Consider the following 23713-nt stretch of genomic DNA (forward strand, 5'->3'; position numbering starts at 1 on the left):
ACGAGCCACTAAGAACACCCATGATCAAAAACAGCAAACCCTTGAAGTAGTATTATGGATTACGCAACATTAGAACACTTTCTCCTAAAGGTTTACAAAAATTAATTGACCCAGTAGATGGCAGAATGGAAAAAGAACTTTCTATAACCAGCCAAATAACCCACTTAGAGTATCACGTACCAGAGAGTTAGGACGGGAGGGGGGATCAGAGCAATATGGTCAGGCGTCTAGAGACTTTCTTCGTTCATCAAAAATCCATAAAGTCAACGAGACATTTTCACCAGAAGAATGGCCCCGCGCAGAATGAACTGATTGGGCTCGTCGATCGGTTCCCCACCTCTTGGGCTTACATACCTGTCCATATGAAAAGTTAATCAAAGAACAGAATGACAATATGAAAACACCAGCCCAGGTAGGCATACAAATTAGAAAACGCTTTACAAAAATGCAAACAATTACAAAAGCCAAGGAAAACTTCGTGACAAAATTACTAATTGTGTCTAAATAAGTCGAGAAAGAAAAAACAGGCACAGCTAACAGCTAAGAGCCAGCAGACAAGTTGAAAGTTGTTCTTGCTGTTTATTTATTTATTTTTTCTTTGAGAAAACAAATAAAAATAAGTCTACAGAAATAGCAGCAGACCTCGAGGAAAAGCCAAGCCATTAAGTCAAAACAAATTTATGACAATTCAAGCTCATCGAGCAGAAAGCTGCAAGAACAAAGAATTCTACGAGAATTGTAGAATGTCAAGTGCATTTGGCTTGATGGACAAATGTTTTCTCCTGTCTGTCGCGGCTTTCCACACACTATACTTTACAGTTTAACAATTGCATTTTACCATTATTGGGGGGCTTTCAAAGTCGCATTTATCGATAACATGGTTCATGGTTCTAATGAAGAAACGGTGTAAGGCATTGATATATGCATTTTATGATAAATAATAAAACCAAACATCAATATATACTTTAAGGAAAAAGATATAGCCGCTATGAGTTCTTATGGCGATAATCACAAATTGATTAGGCACGATGTATCGATAAAAGCTTCAAGTGATAATCGGAGATAAACCATCTCCAGAAACGCTGACAAGAGCGCTTACTGAATTATCGATATTTTATAATCCACATCAGGTGGTTAACTAAGTACATTTACTTTCCAATTAGTCATGTCTCTGATAAGACCATTTCACCATATCAACGATCCTCTGACAAAGCACTGCATTGTCCCATACAGAAGTCAACAAAAGTCATTCGTTTTAGTAAGTCCCCTTTAAAAAACAGTTTATATTCTCGGGTGGTTACCAACTAATCACCTGGAATGAGCGATTGACTGAGCAAACTATGTCAAGTTCGACAAAGGCGACCAACTGATAAGCCAGACCAGGCCAGGTATGACAGACCTGACAAAACGTACAGCTTTCCAGTCTATAAATAAACCATGATTGTTGACTTTATGGCTGGGCACAAGCGGAAATTGACCATTTGGTTAACATGGATGGCTCAAAGACCTTTGACAGTGTTGGTCAATGCAAAGCAGATGCTAAATGGGAGTGGTCCCTCCCTCCTTTCTTTCTCCCCCAGGCTGATGATGATGATCAATGGCTGGTCATTCAATTTTGTAAGCAAAGCGTAAACTGATTGTGATCGAAGGCTGCAAGCTGCGGTGTGAGGCCCCAACAGATTGCAGTCACTGAACTTGCAACAACAGCAGCACCGGTGTTGCAGTGTTGCAGTATTGCGGGAGGAGGCGGGGCTCCAGGCAAGGGAGACGTCAAAAGGCCAACAAACGCACGCATACCAAGCCCCTCACACATGGCCAACATTGTCTGGGGGCCAACTAATAACAAACAACCGGCTTTCGCAGCAAGGCGCGAAAGAAATACAGTCGAGTCTCCCTAAAACGGATCTTATGCAACTAACTGGACTAACTAACTCGCTGCTACCTTTTTCTTCAAATATTTGTTGAAAGGCTATCAAATATTGGATATATAACAGAAACTCCACTGTAGTTGTTTGATCTATGGACGTTAGCCTGTGACTTGGGCGGTGGGGGAGGGAGAAAGGGGAGGGAAAGAAAAGTTTGTTTACTTTGGAGGCAGCCACGAAAAACTCGTTGCTGGGCATGCGCATAAGTCACTCCCAGTTGATGGTTGCTGCTGATGTTGCTGTTGCTGTTGCAAATTGCGCGAATTCCTTGGCATCCGAGGCAGAGCACATCTGTCGTCACTCGGCGGCGGGCGATTGTCGCTTCGCAACACTGGCTGTCGCGAGGTGAAGGCCGCTGAAAACTCGATCCCAACTCCAACTTGGCTCAAAGCCAAGTCACCAATAATTGCATGGCCCGCATCCCACTGCACAGAGCCCAGAGCCGAGAGCTGTACACTCCTGGCCATAACGAATTCACAATAATGTGCATTTTATTAGATACCACATCTCTCCTCTTGCCGCTCGCCACCGCACCCCCTCACTGAACCCAACTCCACTTAACTCTTAACTCTGAGTGCATTTTCCGCTTGAACACGATTTCATTTAAATTTTCCTCAAGCATTTTTTCCTTGCCCTTTGGGGGCCTCTCTTGGCTTTTATTTTCTGCCTTTTTGGGTCTGCGATGGTAGTAGCTGGCGAGGAGGAAGGAAATGTTTTTGCATAGCTCCGAGGTGTTGGATCTTGGCAAATGGCTTGAGGTTGTCAGTCGGCCACAAAATACGTGCGTGTTGCAGTAAAAGCTGTACTTAGCCAGGCCGAGGAAATGATTTTAGGGCCGTACTAAATTATTATTACTACTCTGAGGAAGTTGTAAAATTAAGGGAATGCGTATTACACTAAATTGTAGTTTGTAACATCTCCAAAAAAGTAGTAAACTTTTAGACCTAAGAGATGGAGATAACCTAGCTTAATATACTCTTATAAGTCACTGTTGCAATATTAGGTTAGGGACGATATATCGATAAAAGCTTGAAGGGTACAGTATCGAAGTAGGTCCATCGCCAATTCTGGCAAGAGTGCCTAACCTATATTTCCTAGAGACTAAGTTTACTCAAATGGCGTATATCGGTTAGGGACGATATATCGATAAAAGCTTTAAGCGTATAGTATCGAGGTAGGTCCTTCGCCAATGTTGACAAGATCTGAATTCAGTTTACTTATATGGAGTATATCGGTTAGGGACGATACATCGATAAAAGCTTCAATTCAAGGGTAAAGTATCGAAGTAGGTCCTTCGCCAATTTTGACAAGATCTGACTAGAGTACCTACTCTAGCTTACATTTCCCAGAAATTCAGTTTACTTATATGGCGTTTTTTTGTTTCTTTCAATTAGCGAGCGAGGCAAACGATCTTTCAGGATGGATTGAACGATCGCCGGGGAGATTCAACGTGCCACAAACAAAAAACAACTTCCCAGCGGATGAGTTTGTTAGCCCAAACTGCAACATCCACATCCACATGGCAGACATACAATCCAACTGCCATTTATTTTATTTATTAGAGTTGCTTGGCTTTTCGTGTTTGTAGCCATGGAGAGTTAACTGGCTCCATTGAAATAAAAGTGAAATTTTTCCCAGCGAGAGAAATTGTTACTTTTGAAGCAAAATAAAGTCTGGCTTTAGTAGGAAAGTGTTTATTTGCACTCGATCGTTGAATAGTTAAACAATTGTTCAAGCACTCTGTCTACAATCTGGGTTTGGTAATCGGAACCCAGCTGATCGGACACTTTCTGGCCAGTCGAGTAACCTGAGCCAATTTATCAAAAAATTATAAACCAAACAAAAGCGTACGACAGGCCTGGAAATTATGCGTTAATTAACATGGCAGCTGGAGTCGAGATAAAGCCCCAAAAAACCCGTGGCGAAGGTCTTTCTGGTCTGGGGGATCTGGTTTTAGAGCTGCCCCTAAATCCGACTCTGACATGTGACCCCCAACCCCAAGACCCAGTTTGACCTTCACAGAAGCCACAACAATAACAACCAAAGCGTCAATAATTTAAGCCACAATTCAATGCTTTAATTGTCGTTGTGGAGGAAAGGGAACAAATTGATCGATCACATGGGTCAGTTATCGGTTCTATTATAATCGAGTGGATCCCCGCCCTCCTCCGACTGACTCAGCTGTTGAGAAATGCCGGTATAGGCCATAATCTTAGTATGGAATGCGCTTCGGAGTTCCTCTAAAGATTGCAAAAAATAATCAACAGCGATAGCGAAATTTAATTTATATATCTTATCGATTTGGCCAAAGGAGTATACTTTTGGTCTAAGATATATGTGTATTTCCATGCAGTGATTTCAGTTTGAACTGCTGACTTGATTATTAAACATTTGTACTCCTTTATGTTCTACTCCAAACAATATTTACTTTGTTAACAAAAAGCCTAAAACGAAAAGCAAATAAGAAACTTAATTGCTACAAAAATGTAAACAGAGAAATGTTTTCATTTCACCTGAGGAGGGAGGGCAGGGAGCGTTGTGCCGCTAAACAAATAGACAACTTGACGGCCCTCTGATAATTGCTGATAAACGTTGACGCTGCATTATATATGGACCCAGTCCGAGTGTCTAGCCAGGCTCCTCCAGGCACTGTTTACTCTAATCAAGCGCCCTCTCTCGAATTCTATCCGTGAGATCCGTTTGAGGCGCAGTTCTGGCTGCAATCAGAGCCCGCTATTTGCATTAATGGGTCGCTGGAAACAAAGGCGGGGATTGCCGGTGACATAAAAAATATTGTTTATACCTCTGGCAGCTGATAAGAAGGCCTGAGCTTCAAGGTTGCCACTGGCTAGGTGTGAATAATTGCAATATTGAAATTAAATCGCAGAAATCTCCAAAGACAGGGCCTGGCAAAAGGGTAAAATAAATATTTGCTTTATAACGAAGAAGAAAAGTATATTTACCCTCGCCTGGGTATCTATATTCGAGAATATTCCATTGATTCCCGCCCCCTTTTCACCCCGTTTTATGTCTGGCGAATTATATTAAAAATTCACGAGCTTTTTCACAGTACTTGACGTTAAAATTCCCATCTAAACCGACACATACACACATTTCGAAGCTCAACTTGACGCGGTAATGCCACAAAACGAACTGAGCCATTTGTGGTGGGCCGGAAAGCATTCGGGCCTCAACTGATAACAGAGGCTCGTCCTGGAGTTGGGCCATTTGCATACATACTGAGGACATTTTGTTAGATGCCTACCCAAAGTTTGCAATATCTGTACCTAAAGGAACATGATATAATATACATAAAGTCGAACTTATATAGGTCACAAGCTGTCGACTCTGTTGCAATGGCACTCTGAGGGGGAGGTGGGTGCTGGTTGGGAAGTTGCACTCGTTTTTTCGCTTCGGGAGCGACGCCCACGACACAGGGAACAGCTGTTGCGGCCCACTCCTCCTGGAATGTTAAGTTAACAGACAGCTGTTAAGCGCCAACAGGGGTGGAGTATTGGGGTAGGTTTGTAGGGTTGCCAAGGGATGAGGTGAATTTTTGTTGAGAAAGGGCTTTCAGTTATGAGAATGAAGTCTAATAAACTTTTATTTTAAATGTAAAATAACTTTAAATTCTATAGAGCCCCCACCACCCACTGTAGAATATTAACAGGCCCAGTATGTACACGCACTATATACATATATATGTATATAAGTAGACCCCCCCTTTTACCCCCCCAGAGTTATACACACAACAAGCGCCAGTGGCAATTAGTTCTTCCAGTGCTACTGGAGCTAGGTCATCAGTTTGTATTCTATATACAGTCTATATATAAGAACATGTATCCTTTGCCAAATTAAAGGTTCAAACCACATTTGACAAATGCCAGTTGGGGAGTTGGGTGGCCCCCAAAGGGAGCTCTGGGCCGACGATAAGCCATACGATTATGTAATTGAAATTTTCAATTAAGAGAGCTCACATCCTCTCGGGCATACATACATCAGTAATAATACTAAAAATTAGTCGAGATCATTATTAATTTAGGCAGACACTAAATACTCTCCTCAGCCCAGCCCTGATTACCAAACTCCAAAGACCAAAATCATTAAAAATCGAACAGATATCCAAGGAGAAACATAAAATTAAGCTTGGCACTAATCGTGATTTAATGATAAGCAGGTCGGATCGAACTAGACCCATCTTGGCCATCGTGTTGCATTTTAATTATATAGTAGAGCCATACCCATGCGAACTAATAAATACTCGACGAAGGCGCCGTCAATTTTCTAGATCTTGATAGGAAATCCTCACCTGAAATTGGGTACACTACAAAAAAAATATTGTGATACATACCATATTAGAGATATATTAAGAAATCTATCATTTCTTCATGTGTAACTCCTATCCCGAAATTATCCCTTTTTAGACCCTGTTTTAGGCCCTGGTATTGAAATCACCCCCTGCGGCATTTCCGTTCGTGGCTCATTCAGAAAAACGGGAACGGGAAAGCGGTCAGACAAAAGAAATCCCAGCCAGGGCGAAGGCGAAGGCGAACTATGGTAGTCGTATAATCCACCAGGCAAGTGCATTTTCCAGTCTGGCGCAGAGCCCAGGTGCGTGTGAAAAACGAAAATGGTCGGAATAACAGGTAAGTTAATAAGAGAGCTCTGTCGTATAGCCGTACAAAGCATTTTCACTAAATACCCGGCATTGTTTCAACGAAAGACAGACATAAAAAGCATAAAATAAAAAAAGAAAAACCCCATTCGTTTCACTCTCCGAGTGACTGCAGCAACCTGTCCAAGTCCAAGAGGTTCTACCGCCAAGCGGGACAATAAACATTTTGTACAATAATTGCACAAGTGTCACTTCAGTTTTGGTGGTGGAACAGGTAACAGGTACAGGTAACTGGGCCCAGGTAACCCAAACTGGGCCCATATGGGTGGCCCGGTAGTGGGCAATGGCCACAAGTGGAAGTTGTCGACAGCAGATGGCCCAGATGGCAAGTGCTTACACTCGATTATGAAAGAGCTGGATTATGAAATGGTAGTTCTCAGAAAGGGGATGATTTTGGGCTTATAGACCTTGGATAATATGCTTAATTGCTCTCTCTGTAATTCTGATTACCTCAACGAACCGCAACATAAACAAACCGGGCCCCAACAGGCATTGCAAACACAACTGAAAAGTAAAAAAAAAAGTACATTCGGGGGGGAAAAATAATAAAAAAAAAAAAACTGAGAAACAGACAAAAACAACTCCAAGACAAATGGCCATAAAAAATGAAAATTGCAACTTTGGAAATTATGCGGCAAACAAGTTTTGAGCGGCAGCAGCATTTAAGACAGTTGCCGCGGCGCCAATTTTCCATGGGTTGTGTTTTGTGGGGGAAGGAAAATGAAAATGCAAAAAATTACACAAACCCGGCCTGGCTACCCTTTTTTTTACTTTAGTTTTTCCAGCTGCTGCTGCAGCTACTACTACTACTATTATTCGTATCATTAAGAAGCGCTTCCGTCTTGCAGGCGAACTGAACTCACATAAATTGACGCACGAGGCGCGCAAAAACAATAAGATGGGAAAAGCATAAACAAAACGCCAGAAAAACGGAAAGAAAATGGCAAAAAAAAAAAACCAGTGGCAGAGAGAAGGGGAGGGGGAAAAGGGGGGCGGAAGGAATTGATTTTCATGAGTGTGGTGCTGCCTGGAAAAATTCATTTGCTTTTGGGGAGGGGGAGAGGAAATGGTTGAAATAATTGTGTAATGCTCCCACACGGCACTTTTGGCCAAAAGCACTTGGGAAACTGTCACCCGAAGCGATTTATTATAGGTGGCAACCCTACACTTATAGAGATATATCTACAGATACTATATACTACTTTATACTGCCTTGTAAAAGTACAAAAATCATGTTTGAATGCAAATTCCACATGAATGGAATGGAAATCGGATTCGGAAAGTTCGAAAACCATGTACGAGAGAGTGTTCGAGACTAGCGTGTAATCCATCCCATCCCAGCCCTTTCGAATGCCTTTCTCCCCAATGCCATCCCAATAGATTTCGACCCAATCCAATGGAATCCAAATCCAATCGCCCTTGCCCGGCAGTGGTTGCGAAAGTTGAATGAAAATAAATGAAGCATGAAGCCTGAAATATTAGCCAAGTGCTGGGGCGACAAAAAAATGCGTCGCCCTGCCGCACAACTAGGCAACCCTGGTTACAACTATTGCGATTCCGACTGCATTCCGCAAATGCAATCAAATCAACTTTCCAATGATGGATTTTTTCTTTCGATTATAATTTAGCCATTTTTTTTTTTATGCAGTTTTTCCCTCGTTTCTTTTTGCCATTACCTTATTAGCCAAAAACCTGTTGTTCAGGTGATGACGATGATGATGATGATATCAAATAAATGACTAGGCGCCTAAATGCTGCCACTTGATGGGCGCCAGCCAGGGGGGGGGGGGGGGGGCAGGCTGGCATGCAAAGTGAAAATACACAACTCTGGATGTTATTCGGAAAAGCAAACCCTGGCACGCATGTCACTACTCCAAATCCCCCAAAAATATATAGACACTAACCAGGTCTATCTGGGAACTGGATCCTCAAAAAATGAATTCTTCCAACACCACCACCCCCTACTTGGGTCTGGAACCTGGGGCCACCATTGACAACTTTCCGGTGGTTGTGGAATTCCAGAAACAGGGCCAAATCGGTGACAGGCTATTGATGCAGCTCATGTCCCTGGTCCTGGTGGTGGAGGTCATCTTTTGCTGTTTCTGCTGCCTGAGGTAACGAGGCCACCAGATTACCAGGAGAGGCTCTCGGAGGAGGTTCTTAGAGTGACTTTAACAAATAAATGTTGATTGATTGATATAATAGGAAGTGTATCTGATAGTTTTCATTAATGGTACTGGTACTAGTAATGGTACTGCTCTAATTCCTTTATAATTCCTCTAATTAGGGAGTATTCTAGTTCAAATAATAGTCCATAATAGTCCATACTAGACCACTTACTCACCCCAAAAAATTCAAAGCTGGAATCAATGCTGTTGCAGTTGGTTTTTTTTTATTATTTTTTTTTAAACAATTGTTTGCAGTTGTTTTTGGATGAAAAATTAAAAAATTATTCAAGAAAATTATAAAACACGCACTGCCGAGTCCAATAATTGTTGTTGTTGTTTGGAGCTGCTTTTTGGTAGGGAAAGAGAGAGAGGGGAGGGAGGGGAAAACACAACAAAAATCATTAGAAATTTCTATACACACGTACAAGCAACACGTACACACACATACTGGCACATTCGCACACTCACACACTCCAACACACACACACACTGAAAACAAAAGATGGAAAACGTGTTTGTGTATTTGTTGTTAGAACTGGTATTTGAATGCGAGGAAAACTTTTTAGTCGATGGTGCTGGCCACGGGATATTATTTACTTAAAATGGGCACTAGGCACTGGGTATTAAATCCGACCCGATCGAAGCACGCAAACCAAATAGACCGCGAATAAATTCACAATTTTTCCACCGTCCGTCCGTCCGTCTATCCGCCCCGTACAGGTGCAATTCAATAAACAATATTCCGGCGCCGATTGGCTTTCACACAGAAACGTAAAAATAAACCGAGAATTCGCAGAACACGGCAGCACGGCCCGGATCCAGAGTGTTATTATTATTTATTTACCGCATAAACGAACGAAATGGAAGCCCCGGAATTTCCACGAAAATCAAGTAAAGGATATGTATTTATCCCGGCACCTGTGCTATATCCTGTTGGGGTTTCAACCGCGACTCAGACGCTTCATTTCAGTTGGGTCTCTAGTTAGTAACTAAAAGGTGAGCTGCCGCTAATCGGAGAACGCAACGCGCGCACACCTGCCCGAATAAAAATTGTCGCATCCGCGACGTCCGCTCACTGGAGGTGGTCTGTTACTTTACAAAAACAAAAATACAACATCGCTATTAGTGTGGTGAGTTTTGGCAGTGCTGCCAACTTGGAAAAACGTTTTCTTTATTTTTCACCACACTACCAGCTTTATTAAAATCAAAGTAAGACCGTACGATTCCGTCAGATTTTGAATATATATTGTTATATTAAATAATTCACATTAATTATTGTATATATTATTTATTATATATTAATACATATTTTAATATTGATTTTCTACGAAACTCCTTGTAAAATCGTCCAATATTTTCAATCCATATTTTTTAAATTTTACTAATTTGTCTTTGTTTTTTTCAATACGGATTCGATCATTCTGCAGATTGCCTTGAATAATTTCTAGATGAATCCTCCATCTCTGCATCAAAACCCAACAAAACGACGACCATTGGCAACACTGACTACCGGAGCTAAAAATAATCGGCTAAGTTTTTGGCCTATCGATGTGCTGCTGTATCGTCGGCTGTTCACCACTATTGCTCAAAGTTTTGACAGTTTCGCGGGGGCTTAATTTTCCAGTAATAATTGTAACGCCGGGGCCAGCATCTCTTTTTCCGTTGTTTAATTTGTAAATAACAATGGAGTTTGTGAAAAAATTAACAATGTTCGAAAATTTAATCATACCGGAGCTCGATACCTTTGTGAATCAAAAGAGGGAGACCCTCAGGAATGGATACTCATTGATTTCGAGTAATTTTAGATTTTATTTGGAAGCGTCGGAACCTTTTTTTTTAGTTTTCGATGAGATCGATTTAAAACATGTGAATGTGAGTACAACTTACTAATACATATGTCCGGCAGGATATGAAATTGTTTAATAATATTATAATAAATTTGCAGGCAGCCCCAATGGAATGGAAGAAATGGAAAATCTTCATCATAGCCTGCTGCAGCTTTATGGGACATTTGCATATAGTATATGTGCGAACCGTAAGTATAAATAAACACTACCCAGAGCAATAGGATAAAGTAACATATTTTCAGATAACAAGTGGAGTTTTTAAAATCAGCTCACATGTTACAAAGGAAGGTGTAGAAATGGTATACGAATCAATCTCTAAAAGTTCCTCCCTCCATTCCAAATTGGCCGGAGCTGTGGCCAAAAAGTGCGCCCCCAATTTTAAGGCCATAAGTTTCCTAGAAGGAAAAGGAATTCCAGTCCTATGGGACCTAAACCATTTTCGGAGTACTTTGCTAAAAAGAAATAACTACATTGACCAGATTGCGGCTTGGTTGTGCATACACAAGCCACTATTTTCCAATAATTTTAATCAGGTGTTAATCTTTATCCGGGTTGTAATTAATAACATTGTTCCGGAAAAGCTCAAAGATGAATATAAAGAGGAGGTAATTTAAACAACAACATTAAATTTAAGAACAAGGTATACTATTTACAAATATTATTTCAGCTCCTTAGCCTGGAGTGCTTCTTGAAACGAATATTTCATGCATTCCCTGGATGGAAATTTAGATTTGGGCATGTGGACTTACATCTCTGCGGGAGAATTGGGGCTCTGCTGGCCATCGACGTCCATAAAGGAGGCGAAGATGGCTTCAAGAAGTTTAAAAAAGACCTTGCCGACCCACTGAAGGCCATCGAGTTCATGGCTACGTTGGCCACAGTAAATGCTCTAAAAATCAAAAATGTCTTAAAAAATTGTTTCGGCGACTGTAAAATTGTGCTTTTGTAAGTATTTTTAGATTACATAAAGTTGCAATTATTGATTATTAATATTACTTTTAGCCGTACTTCGCTGGCAGAGTTGGAACTGGCTGATGTGGCGGAGGAGGCGGCCAATTTTTTTTTATCGATATTTTCAAATTTGTCCAATGTTTAATTCCCGCTCAAAGTAAATCTCAATTTTAGTTTTCCGTTCTGTTATGTTTTTTACATCCTATTATCTCGAACGAAAAGCTCTTTTATCTTGCGACTTTTTTGTATTAAAGGTGCAAGAAATTCAAAAATGCAAAATAAATAAAAAAATATTACAGCATCATTATGACTCTCTATAGGGACGCCCTATAGGGGAAAATCCCATTTTCAAGGGATCCCATCACGAAAAATGGACAAAAAATCTAAAAAATATTTTGTCTTAGGATTTTGATGCAGAATCGTGGAGAATCGACCCACAAATCGTTTAAGGTACTCCGCTTGAGAATCGGATGAGAATTGGGGAAGATATAGCCATCACTGTGGGCCCTATAGGGGAAAATCCCATTTTCAAGGGATCCCATCACGAAAAATGGACAAAAAATCTAAAAAATATTTTGTCTCAGGGTTTTGATGCAAAATGGCGGAGAATCGACCCACAAATCGTTTAAGGTACTCCGCTTGAGAATCGGTTGAGAATTGGGGAAGATATAGCCATCACTGTGGGCCCTATAGGGGAAAATCCCATTTTCAAGGGATCCCTAAAAAATCTAAGAAATATTTTGTTTCAGGATTTTGATGCATGACTTTTGAGCGTTTAAAAGTAAAAGATTAATGATTAATAGAAAGTAAAAATATATTCTTAACGTAATTGCTATAAATAACAACGAATGGCAGCCCTGCCTTGCTATAAATGACGACCATTGGCAACACTCACTATCAGCTGACTATCGCAGTTGAAAATATCCAGCCATAAATTCTTGGGTTATCGGTGTGCAAGCTATCGACGGCTGTTCACCACTAATGCTCTAAACTTTAACAGCTCCGCGCGGGTATAATTAGCAAAATATCCAAAATCAGATAATATTTTGTTGAATTAATTCGGTGAAAAGCTGTTGTTGCAGCTTAACCCAAATCCGTCGCTGTTGGCGCAGATCGGAGCACCAGAGTCGCGGGCGCATCTCTCCTATCTCCATTTTCCCGAAAAACAATACAATTTTATTAAAGTAAATGCAATATCTTGAGTAAACAATAGTGATAAAGCGTGAAATGTGTCATTTGGCGTCCGGAGAAGCTGCTAAAAAACGGTTCTAGTCAAGGTATGCTGGCCGAGAATCTGGCCCGTGTGGGAGTCTGTCGCCCTCGTCTTCCAATTGGAAGAATCGTCTCTCTTTTTGGATGGAAATAAAACTGAATGTTTACTTTTTTTTTGCTCCCCACGCCTTATACAGCGGAAATTCGTCTATAATTGTTAATTATTGTCTTCGTTATGTGCCTTTTGCAGTTCCTGTTTGCTGCCGATTCCTTTTACAGGAAAAATCAATAAATGTCCCCCCAGAATACACTGCGGGTGGGTGGTGGTGAAGTGCCTGTGTCGTCTATGTGTGCTATGTGTACATACACAATGTCTGTGTGTGTATGTGTATATGTGTGATTGTGCTCCTTTATCAGCAGAGCATTGTTGTTGTTGTTGTTGTTGTCGGTTGCGCTGCTGTAAGGGATTGTGGCACGCCTAATTGATAACTATTTTGGCCACTTACTTACATTTCTATTTCCAATTCCAATTCCAAATCCATTTCCATTCCGACTCGCCATAATTAATCACTTGTCGGCAGCGTATCGCGGTTGCATGGCTAGGTTTTGGCCATAAAATCCGGCCACCGGGCACTGGGCACCGTGCACACTCCGATTGTCTTACAAACTCAAACAACAAAACAATGCATATGCTGGTATTTAGTTTCCCTTTTACTTTTCTACAATTTACATAATCATCATCATCATCATCATCATCATCATCATCATCATCTCGGTAGCGGAGACATAAACAAGCACCGCCAAGTGCTCATTAAAGCCACTAGCCGAAGCGTACATGCCAGCTCGGTGTGTCCATAGATTTATTAGTTGCTCTATGTATAATATTTTTATTATTATTTATAATTTTTTGCATACATACTTCCCCATGTGCCTGTTTAATGGCTTTCGGTTCCATCACCAGAGTCATCCTCCCTCCTCCACCGTCCACCTATCCACTCTTCTTTGATAATTCGGTATTCAGAATGTGTGCCAAATCTGGTACTGTGGGGTCTTTGAACTGTTTGGGCAACAAAATCAATAGTTATGGTGGGAACCTAAAAGATAAACCTAACAATTTTAGCTTAAAACTATCATAAAGACATAGTTTCTCCCACTCTCCCACTATCCAGTTCTCAACTGCTTCCATTTAATTCCACTATTTAATTTCAATTGTTTCCATTGTGCGGCGTACGCTTCCCTGGCCGGTTAATGACTCGCGGCGACGCCTCTGGGGGGCTCTGGGGCTATGAAGCTCCCGGCTAGACAAGTGACGCATATTTTCGCATTCCCTGCCAGCACATGTCCCCACATATAGCACTATATATTCATGCTGACTCGTCTAGCCCTTGATTCGTTGATTCATCGTCTTGTTGTCTTCTGAATTCCTTTGTCGGGGAGACAAATACCAAGTTCCCACCCAAATGATAATCAGCGGCAGCTTATCAGGGCACCGATAGCCAAGACCTCAGCCGGGCAAGATGAATGATTGGCCACTGTTGGCCCAGTCCAACATTCCACTCGAATGGTTGGATGGATGGATGGATGGATTCATTTCCGGCAGTTACACAAGCCATTTGCATTTGCGGTTACCAATGTTTGCAATTAAAATTTGATTAATTTGCCAATTGGAGCTTGAACAAGTTGACTTGTTCGATCCCGAGAACTGGCACACGACCCACCCGGGTCACCACTCCAACTGCCTACTCCACTTTACCAATCCCAGGGGGGATATATACATGAATATGCTGCATATTTGTCTGCCCCTCCGGGCCTCTAATTTTACGCTACAATAAAAAACTGGAAAGAAGTGCAGCGCCAAATTGCATTTGCACATAATTCAACGGTAGCCCGTGTGGCAGAGAGATGTATGTACCACCACCATATATCAACAATCAGCTGAAAACGCATCTGTATCTCTTTCATGCACTGGAAATTCCGTAAAGACGACGCCGTGTGCCGCTAACTTTCTAAAAGATGCACCGCCAGATGCAGCTAATCACGATGATGATTAAGCTCGTTTGCCATTGTTTCTGGTGGCTATGGTGGCTATGGGCTGGCTGAAAGCTGGCCAGGTGATCAAGTGGCTGGGCGATAGAGCGGCAATCGGAAGAACCTGCCACAATAGACGAATTCTTGCGAGCATCAGAGTAGAAAGTTGCTTGAAATTGGTTATCAAATTAGATTATGTTGGCTATGATAGTCAGAGGTACTATCACCTTATCGGAAAGGGTATCTGCAGCTGACACACCTGCCATCGATCATGGTCACATGGTAATGATGACTTAAGCCTAGTACACTCATAATTAAACCAGCAACTGTCATCATAGGCCTAGTCTTAGGTACCCTTTAGACTTGAGAATATATTTCCCTCGGTTTTATTTAGAAACATATGGTTTCTTTAGAGATCTAGGTGGGGCACAACCTATCTCATCTTTTCCGGTTTTGGTTTCAGCTCTGCCCACACCTGATGGGCAGCCAGCTGAGATACAAGTCTCTAGTTTCAGGCAGACTCTAGTTTCTATAAATAGCCCACACCCTGGGCCACTCGACTGGTCTACTAAATCTGCTGCAATTTATAGATCCTCCAACTGACGCCTCTCCTCTTTTTGCAGGCCATGGAGCACTGACTTGCGTGCGATTCTGCAAATCCCGAAGCTATGTTGGAGCCAACTCAGACGCCCGAACTGGAGGAGGGCATCGCCGGCCTGAGCATTGAGGACGTCGTCGATGTGGACTCGGTTCCAGAGCGCAAGCCGCACTTTCTCGACTACGATGCAGTGCCGCCCCCGGACTTCGAGGATGGCTTCGGAGCCAGTTCTGGAGAGCAACTCAAGATGGACAAAAAGTTCGAACGCGACGGTGAGATCAGCGACTACGAGCTGGCAGCCAGTGGGTACACCAAGAAGGAGTTCACCCAGGACGACAACACGCTGCACTTCACCCAGAGCAGCACTGCAGCCGCATCCGGGGCAGTGGTGAAGAAGCCGGCGGCCAAGCACTTCCTCGACGAGAATCCGATTCCCCCGGACTACATGCTGGCGCAGGAGTTGCGCGAAATGCGAGAGCACCGGAGTCTGGACAGGAACTTCGAGCGGCAGTCAGCGCAGCAGCAGCAGCTGGAGGAGCTGCCCCCCCGAAACGGAGGCGGATCCCCGGCTAGTGCGGGCAGGCCCTCTCGCAGCAAGGAACCATCCTATACGCTCTCGAGGTTTCTGGACGGCGACCATCCGCCTGTGTCCCGGTTGCCAAAGGGAGCCGCCTGGACCACGAGCTTTGACGAACGGTACACCACCTCGGCAGTGGACGCCACCCTGGGCTCCAAGGTCGAATGCGTCTACTCGCTTCTCTCCATGCTGGGCTCTAACGATCCCCTTGAGATGGCAAAGAAGTTCTTGGAGCTATCCGGAAACGCCCAGAGCTGTGCCACTTTACGGCGCTCCGGCTGCATGCCCCTTCTGGTCCAGATGATGCATGCCCCGGACAACGAGCCGGAAGTGCGGAAGTATGCCAGCCAGGCGCTGCACAATGTAGTGCACAGCCACCCGGACGAGAAGGCTGGCAGGCGGGAGGCCAAGGTGCTGCGACTGCTGGACCAAATCCAGGACTACTGCTCCTTCCTGAAGACGCTGCTCCAAAGCGGCGGGGAGGCCATAGCCGACGACTCGGACCGCCATCCTCTGGCGGCGATATCTTCCCTGATGAAGGTCAGTTTCGACGAGGAGCACCGGCATGCCATGTGCGAGCTTGGGGCGCTGCACGCCATCCCCAACCTGGTCCATCTGGATCACGCGGTGCACGGCCCCAAGCCGGAGGAACAATGCTGCAACTCACTGCGGCGGTACGCCCTCATGGCCCTAACCAATCTGACCTTCGGGGACGAGAACAACAAAGCCCTGCTGTGCGGCCAGAAGCAGTTCATGGAGGCCCTGGTGGCCCAGCTGGACTCTGCCCCCGACGATCTCCTCCAGGTGACGGCTAGTGTCCTGCGCAACCTGTCCTGGCGGGCGGACAGCAACATGAAGGCGGTTCTGAACGAGATCGGCACAGTTACGGCACTGGCGCTGGCTGCCATGCGGAACAAGAGCGAGAACACCCTGAAGGCTATTCTCTCGGCCCTCTGGAACCTCTCGGCGCACTGCAGCACCAACAAGGCGGAGTTCTGTGCCGTGGACGGGGCCCTGGCCTTCCTGGTCGGGATGCTCAGCTATGAGGGTCCCAGCAAGACCCTGAAAATCATCGAAAACGCTGGCGGTATCTTGCGAAATGTGTCCAGTCACATAGCAGTGTGCGAACCATACCGACAGATCCTGCGCCAGCACAACTGCCTGGCCATTCTTCTGCAGCAACTGAAGTCCGAGAGCCTGACGGTGGTGAGCAATTCGTGTGGCACTCTGTGGAACCTCTCAGCCCGCTCCCCCGAGGACCAGAAATTCCTCTGGGACAATGGAGCCGTGCCCATGTTGCGGTCCTTAATTCACTCCAAGCACGCCATGATCTCGGAGGGCAGTTCCTCGGCTCTGAAGAACCTGCTGAACTTCCGCCCGGCTGTGCAGAACCAGCATCAACTTGATCCCATTGCCCGATCAATGGGACTTAAGGCGTTGCCCACTTTGGAGGCGCGAAAGGCCAAGGCACTGCAGCAGGAGCTGGGCGAGCGGCAGACCTCAGAGACGTGCGACAACCTGGACTCGGGCGGAAAGATCTCCAAGGAGCGCGCGTCCAGTTCCTCCCGAAGGCATCCAGCAGTTCCCCGACTAACTCGTTCCACAATGCTCACCAAAAGCGAGAGCCGGGATTCAGTTTACTCCGCCAAGTCGGACTCTGCCTACGAGCACCTGATGCGGTCTGCGTCGGCTTCCGATGCCCACAGGAAGAAGCCGCCCAAGATCACCGATTTCGAGCTGGAAATGGAGCCGGATGGCGAGGCCACCGAGGAGCAGCCCATCGACTACTCGGCCAAGTACAGCGAAAGCGCCACCAAGAGCGCCACATATCAGGAGACGGACCTGGATCAGCCAACTGACTTCAGCCTGCGCTACGCGGAGAACCAACTCGAGTCTGAACTAGACATATCAGCATCGGCAGCGGGCCAGAAGAGCACAACGACGCCTCCGATTCCCACTGGAGAGGCCAAAGCTGAGGGCCAGGAGATTCTGCTGATCTTGGAGGACTCTGTCAAGTGCTACCAGACGGAGGACACCCCGTATGTCATCTCCAACGCGGCCTCTGTGACTGATCTCCGCCTGGCAGCCAAAACGGAAGCGGAGGCAGAGTCCAAACCGGAGGTGGTTTCCAAGGAGGCCACTGCTAAGAAGCCTACCAAGCTGCCGCAGTGCGGATCTGGATCCTACACCCCCGAGAAGCCAATAAACTACTGCGAAGAGGGCACTCCTGGCTACTTCAGTCGCTATGATTCGCTGAGCAGCTTGGATGAGCTGGGAAAGGCCAACCAAGCACCTGTCTCCACAGAGGCAGTCGAACCGGAATTGAAACCAAAGGAACTAGGAGAGGAGTCGCAGCCCACTGAACAGGTGATGGCTAAGGCTCCAGGCACCCAGGCAAACTCAGCTTTGGAGACGCCGCTGATGTTCTCGCGGCGGAGCTCAATGGACTCCCTGGTGCACGATCCGGACGTGGATGTGGCCAACTGCGACGACAAGAGCTCGGTGGTTAGTGACTTCAGTCGCCTTGCCAGTGGCGTCATTTCCCCATCAGAGATTCCCGATTCCCCCACCCAAAGCATGCCCCAATCGCCCAGGAGGAACAGTGTTGCCGGTTCGGGGTCCGGAGTTAATGTGGACGCGGCCTCGGCTTCCGTCCCAGCCAGCCAGCGGCCCCTGCGCAGTGTCTTTGAGGATGACTTGAGCAGTTTCAACGTGGAGCACACCCCTGCACAATTTTCCACGGCCACCAGCTTGAGCAACCTGAGCATTGTGGACGACGAGAAGGCACCGGCCAGCGTGGCCGAGGAGGAAAACGAAGACGAACTCCTCCTGGCCAACTGCATCAACATGGGAATGCAGCGCAAGCCCGCTGAGGTCGTAAAGTCCTCTGGGGAGGGAGTGGCCGAGGAGACCGTCCGAAGCTATTGCACGGAGGACACGCCGGCCCTGCTCTCCAAGGTGGCCAGCAACACCAACCTGTCGGCCATATCGATGAGCTCCAACGAGCCGAAGGACGTCCCGACTGGTCATGCTCAGATCTATGCTCATCAGCTGTCCGACGATGTATCCTCCAACACTTCAGACTGCGGTGGCGCAGCCGGTCAGATCTTGGAGCAGTGCATCCGGGACGGCATGAAGAAGGCCAATACGGAGCCGGCACAAGATCCCATCGCCATGCTCCGACGAGGTGGGACTAACTTGTCTACCTACTTACCCTCGGCCGATGAGACCAACAAGTTCCTGGTGGAGGACAGCCCCTGCAATTTCTCTGTGGTGTCTGGTCTGTCCAACCTGACAGTGGGCTCTAGTCTGGTGGGACCAGCCGTCCAGCTAAAGGAAGCCATCAAGTGAGTTGTCCAAAGATTGTATGAAGCCCTTTTTTAATGAAATATTTTCTAGACCGAAAGCCCAGCAGCCTGCTAAGCAAGAGCCAGTTCGACGACCAGCCAATTGGCAAGATGACTCACTGAGTTCGCTATCCATCGACTCGGAGGATGACACCAATCTGCTGAGTCAGGTAACAGCTTCATCTCCCCCGATTGTCGATTTCCATTGAACTTTGTGGTCTTTATTTTCAGGCCATCGCCGCCGGCTGCAATCGGCCCAAGTCGAATCTTGGCTTCAGCTCGAACGGCAAGCGCTCCAGCTCGCTAAGCTCCTCGCAGCCCATAGCCATCAACGCGGCCTCGGCCAGCTCCCTGAACTCGGGAATGACGGTGCGCAAACACCAGCAGCAGGAGTCCTACAGTTCGGTGGACTCCAGCGACTCCAACGACAACCAGTCCAAGTCGCTATTCGAGCTCTGCATCCTAAAGGGGATGTACAAGTCCAAGGAGCCGGGCATCAGGTCCCAGCAGCAGACTATTGTCGGAGCGTCCTCCACTCAGTCGAATCCCAATCTCAAGCAGTTCGATTCGCTGCCAGTGCAGCTACCATCGGGTGGGCACACAAAGCGGCAGCGCCACCACCATCGGGAGCATCATCATCACAGGGATCACAGGGAGCGGGAGCGCAAAGATGAGAAGCTCCTGCAGGAGTGCATCAGCACGGGCATATCCAAGAAGATCAGCGCCGTGCCAAAAAACGTCCAGGCTACGTCTGCAGCTGCATTGGAACCGTGTCACCCAACGGCGGCTACTACATCAGCAAGTGCCCCCAGCACAGCAGCTCCAGACGTAGAGCACCAGCACCCGCGCCCGCACCCGCACCCGCACCCGAGCAGCCTCCCGACTCCTATCGCCGCCATCGCCACAGACACCGCCACGGCAAAAAGTCCTCCAGCTCCAGGTCAAGAGAAAGGGAAAGGGAACGAGAGCGGGAACGCGAACGGGAACGGGAACGGGAGCGATCGCGAGACCGGTATTGGGTCTAGGGAGCTGGACTCGGAGGACCGCTCCAGCGATGAGTCAAACCAATCCTTTATCATGGACACAATGGTGAGGTTGGACCAGGTTGCAATCAACGAAAACTTCAAGGCATCCGGCGCCAGTGAGAAGCAAAAGGACCCGGATCTAATGCTCAAGTCTGTGGAGAGGCTGACTCTGGAGTTCGTCACGTCGGCGGAGCAGCTCCGGAGCAGCAGCAACAACAGCCACAGCAATAGTCAGAAAATCTCGAGCAGCAACAACACCTGGAACGAGAACTCGTGCCCCAACGACGTGAGCTTTCCCAGCATAAGCCAAACGGCTCCAGTTTTGGCATCTTTGAGCCTGGACGAGGACTTGAATAAAGCCCAGTCCTTGCAAGAGCTACCGGACATCACGCCCACGAATGAATGTCAGCCGGAATCCCTAGAAGGAGGAACCGATACTATCGTTAATAGCCACTCTGGATCGTCGGGAGGCCTTAACTTCCAGTTGGGCGGACAGGTGCAAAATGCCGGCGTGAGAGTGGAGCCCCAGAGACTGCTGTTCAATGGAACCAGTGCCTCCATGATGAGCAACTCGACGATTATTGCTTTTGAGGCGCGAGCCTTGGCCGAGAATCTTCTCCAGCCCTCTGACGATGACAACACGGAGCTGACCTTCAGCATCAACAGCTTGGATCTCGATAACGTACGTCCTCCGTCTGGAATGGAGTCATTGAACAGCTGCTACCAGGAGCACTCCCAACCGAGTTCCCTACGCCAGCAGCTGCCCAGCAAGAGTCCTCGATTCGCCAGGAAGGTTTTTCCCGCCAACTTGGTAGCCAGGCGGGCCCTGGGCCACCTGGCGGGCAGTGCAGAGAGCGTGAACTCCAGCTGCAACCTGCTGGACAACATTAAGCCGCCATCCCTCATGGATGAGCTTCTGGACTCCATGATCAGCGTCGATAGCATCCAGTCGGAGGTGGTCGATGGCGAACAGGACTGCAGCATGGCCACGACCATTTCGGTTTCCAACTACGAGACGGCTCCCTGCGATGACCACACGCTGACACTCCTTCAGAGCTGCTGCGACGAGGATGAGGATGCCACCATGAACGACTACAGCTCTGCCGAGTCCACGCCCAAGCAGGGATCCACTCCGTCTCCCAATCGACGGTCCCTGACTCCCAAACAGAAGCGTCGCCTGGCCAAGGATCGCTACAAGACCTACACTATCGCCACCTCCACCGAGCTGGAGGCCCTGGAAGTCAACGAAACATTGCAGATTGAGATCGTGGAGGCGGCCGCTCCGGTGGACACGCCGTCTCCTCGAGCAAACGGTCGAAGGAGGGGCAGTGCCGAGCGGTACAAGACCCAGTTGATCGAGTGCCCGAAGGCCCTGCTCCAGACCCAGATCCAACCAGATGACTGTCCCAGCGAAGAGCTCTCGTCGATCCGAGCTATGATGCAGCAGTTCACGTTCATCACGGACATTAACATCACCCAGGCGGCAGCTGGTGAGCCAACCGGGGAGGCTGAGGCGGAGGATGCCCCAGAGTGCGATCAGAACTCGGAAACGGAGTCCTGCGACGGGCAAGAGCCGGCCCAGCTACCTCCTCCCCCGCCAATAGTAGAAACCAAATCCCCGATTGCCAAAACCATCGATTTGGAGCCCGCTACGGCCGTGAAGGTCGTCCGAGGCCGTAAGAAGCCTGCCTACGTATCGCCGTACAGCATGCAGAGTCAGCGAAGTGCCAGTGGGGCAGCTGCCACGCCCAAAAAGAAACTACTCTCGCCCACGATTGCCAAGCGCAGTGTGGTGCCCACGGTTGGTGGGGTTAAGTTGCCTCCCAAAAAGAAACCAACGCCGCCACCAGAAGCGGCTCCGGCACGCCTGGAGCGTCAGGGTACTTTCGTGAAGGATGAACCTACAAACACGAATGTCCAGGTTCCCGTAGTGGAGACTAAAACCAGTCCCAGCCATCGGGTTTCCAAGCTACCCACAAAGAAGACGGGAACCGGAGCTGATTCGCCGAAGGGTGGTTCTCCGAAGAGAGTGGCTTCAGCGCCGGCTCGTCGCGTGACCCCCCAGAGAGCCAATACCAGCCTGCGCCTGGCAGGCACGAAATCCTCGGCTGCTTCACGGGCTGTGACCACAAGGGTGTCTACCACCACGCCTCCCTCCCGCAGCAACTCGAACCTGAATGGCAGCAGTGCTGCCGCAGCGGCGGCGGCCAAGATCAACCAGGCCCAGAGTCGCATCGCCAGCATCTGGAAGCGCGTGGACGAGGCCAAGAAGCAAACGAAGCAATCGCCGTCCAACCTAAGGACACAACAAACGAAATCTTCCAACACGCTCAACGGAAACGGAACGAAGCCGACCCTCTTGCGCAGCTCCACGTTTGACAATTCACCACCGGTGGCTGCACCGGCGTCCGGAATCGGGAGGTCCAAGCTGCCCGTGGTCGGGTCCCGAAAGTGAAGGGAATCTTAGGAATGATAGCGCTTAGGCGGATTTGTAATTGAGACGCATTTTTGTGAAACGGAACACGCACAGATCCACAGATCCACAAGCCGAGAACAAGTCAGAGTGAAAATCAAAGAGTTTTTAGGATAGAAGGCAATATACAAACCTATATATAATCACTATACTACTCCTTCTACTTTATATATATACGTGTAGAACCTAGAGTTAGCCCTAGCCAGCCCTAGTAACTTGAAACTAATCCAAGTCACAGTCAGTGAAGGAGCTCCGGAACGCTCCAGAACGTGTGTAGCCAAATGTATTGCATACTATAGATGCACTAGATCAGGCCTTTCAACGTGTGTACAACTCTCTTATATATACAAAGTGTATACAGGCATATATATAATTGCTATATATTCGATTTGTCGCGTAGTCAGGAGAAGGTTTATAGAAGGTTTACCAAATCAAAGATGTATTTTTTTGATTTAAGTATGGAGAAAATTGGAGTAACGATTGGAGTATAACATGTATTTTTTGTAACATTATTAATTTTTTTATATCTAGTGCGCCTATGGCTTCCTTAATGCGAAAACCAAATATGTGTGGTATGTGAATCACATTTTTTAGTCACTGCTTTTTAAGTATTCCTTTACATAATTAACATATATTTTGTATACCTAAGAAGGATGTTGGGAGAGATGGAAGGCAGCTTTTTACCAAGTCTATGATTTGCGTCTTCATTTTTTTAAGATTAGAGCGCGATTTACAATTTTTAATATCAATAAACTGAAATATGCCTTTCGGCAGATCCAATAAAACGAATCTACTTTGAAAATAACTCCTAGCTATATCTAGGTCTAGTAGTTATTCTTAGTTTTTTTTTTTTATTTTGTAGAAAGTGAGATATTTTGAGACTGCTA

General features: G+C 46.7%; 3 protein-coding genes and 2 long non-coding RNA genes across 15 annotated transcripts in view; 3 read left to right on the forward strand and 2 right to left on the reverse strand.

Moving 5' to 3' along the window:
• smash (smallish) overlaps nucleotides 1-9860 on the reverse strand; it is a 71019-nt gene extending 61159 nt beyond the window's left edge. For 3 of the 9 annotated variants that reach the window (XM_017237287.3, XM_017237286.3, XM_070281906.1), the window contains exons 1-2: nucleotides 9687-9855; nucleotides 8945-9111 (exon numbers count right to left, since the gene is read on the reverse strand). The gene's annotated coding sequence lies outside the window, so the exon portion shown is untranslated. Of the gene's footprint in view, nucleotides 1-8944; nucleotides 9115-9365 lie in introns of all 9 variants that reach the window. The other 6 variants (XM_070281903.1, XM_070281902.1, XM_070281901.1 and 3 more) reach the window with 6 other exon arrangements.
• Nucleotides 1172-1997, forward strand: LOC138926709 (uncharacterized). The gene is made up of 2 exons (XR_011443322.1): nucleotides 1172-1388; nucleotides 1581-1997. It is a non-coding gene; the product is annotated as an uncharacterized lncRNA (long non-coding RNA).
• On the reverse strand, nucleotides 4479-5037 carry LOC138926472 (uncharacterized). The gene is made up of 3 exons (XR_011443020.1): nucleotides 4889-5037; nucleotides 4729-4831; nucleotides 4479-4642 (listed from the first exon to the last, which is right to left on the reverse strand). It is a non-coding gene; the product is annotated as an uncharacterized lncRNA (long non-coding RNA).
• Nucleotides 9861-10115: 255 nt separating the features above from the next.
• On the forward strand, nucleotides 10116-11745 carry LOC108122586 (uncharacterized). Of its 3 annotated transcripts, XM_070281908.1 has the most exons (5): nucleotides 10121-10640; nucleotides 10714-10803; nucleotides 10858-11220; nucleotides 11283-11560; nucleotides 11618-11745. In XM_070281908.1, the coding sequence occupies exons 1-5, from the start codon at nucleotides 10452-10454 to the stop codon at nucleotides 11709-11711; spliced, it is 1014 nt and encodes a 337-aa protein (XP_070138009.1). In that variant the 5' UTR covers nucleotides 10121-10451; the 3' UTR covers nucleotides 11712-11745. The 3 variants fall into 3 exon arrangements, with proteins under 3 accessions (XP_043068054.1, XP_070138009.1, XP_070138010.1); XM_043212119.2 differs by lacking the exon at nucleotides 11618-11745 and having other exon boundaries at nucleotides 10116-10640; nucleotides 11345-11484; XM_070281909.1 differs by lacking the exons at nucleotides 10121-10640; nucleotides 10714-10803 and having other exon boundaries at nucleotides 11082-11220; nucleotides 11345-11560.
• A 783-nt stretch (nucleotides 11746-12528) lies between these two features.
• Apc (APC-like) lies at nucleotides 12529-23611 on the forward strand. Its single transcript, XM_070280755.1, has 4 exons — nucleotides 12529-12843; nucleotides 15430-19328; nucleotides 19381-19498; nucleotides 19560-23611. Exons 2-4 carry the CDS (start codon nucleotides 15475-15477, stop codon nucleotides 22806-22808), a joined length of 7221 nt encoding a protein of 2406 aa, XP_070136856.1. The 5' UTR covers nucleotides 12529-12843; nucleotides 15430-15474; the 3' UTR covers nucleotides 22809-23611.
• The last annotated feature ends 102 nt before the right edge of the window (nucleotides 23612-23713 follow it).

The sequence above is a fragment of the Drosophila bipectinata genome, chromosome 3R (assembly GCF_030179905.1).
Source record: "Drosophila bipectinata strain 14024-0381.07 chromosome 3R, DbipHiC1v2, whole genome shotgun sequence".
Classification (NCBI taxonomy): Eukaryota; Metazoa; Arthropoda; class Insecta; order Diptera; family Drosophilidae; genus Drosophila; species Drosophila bipectinata.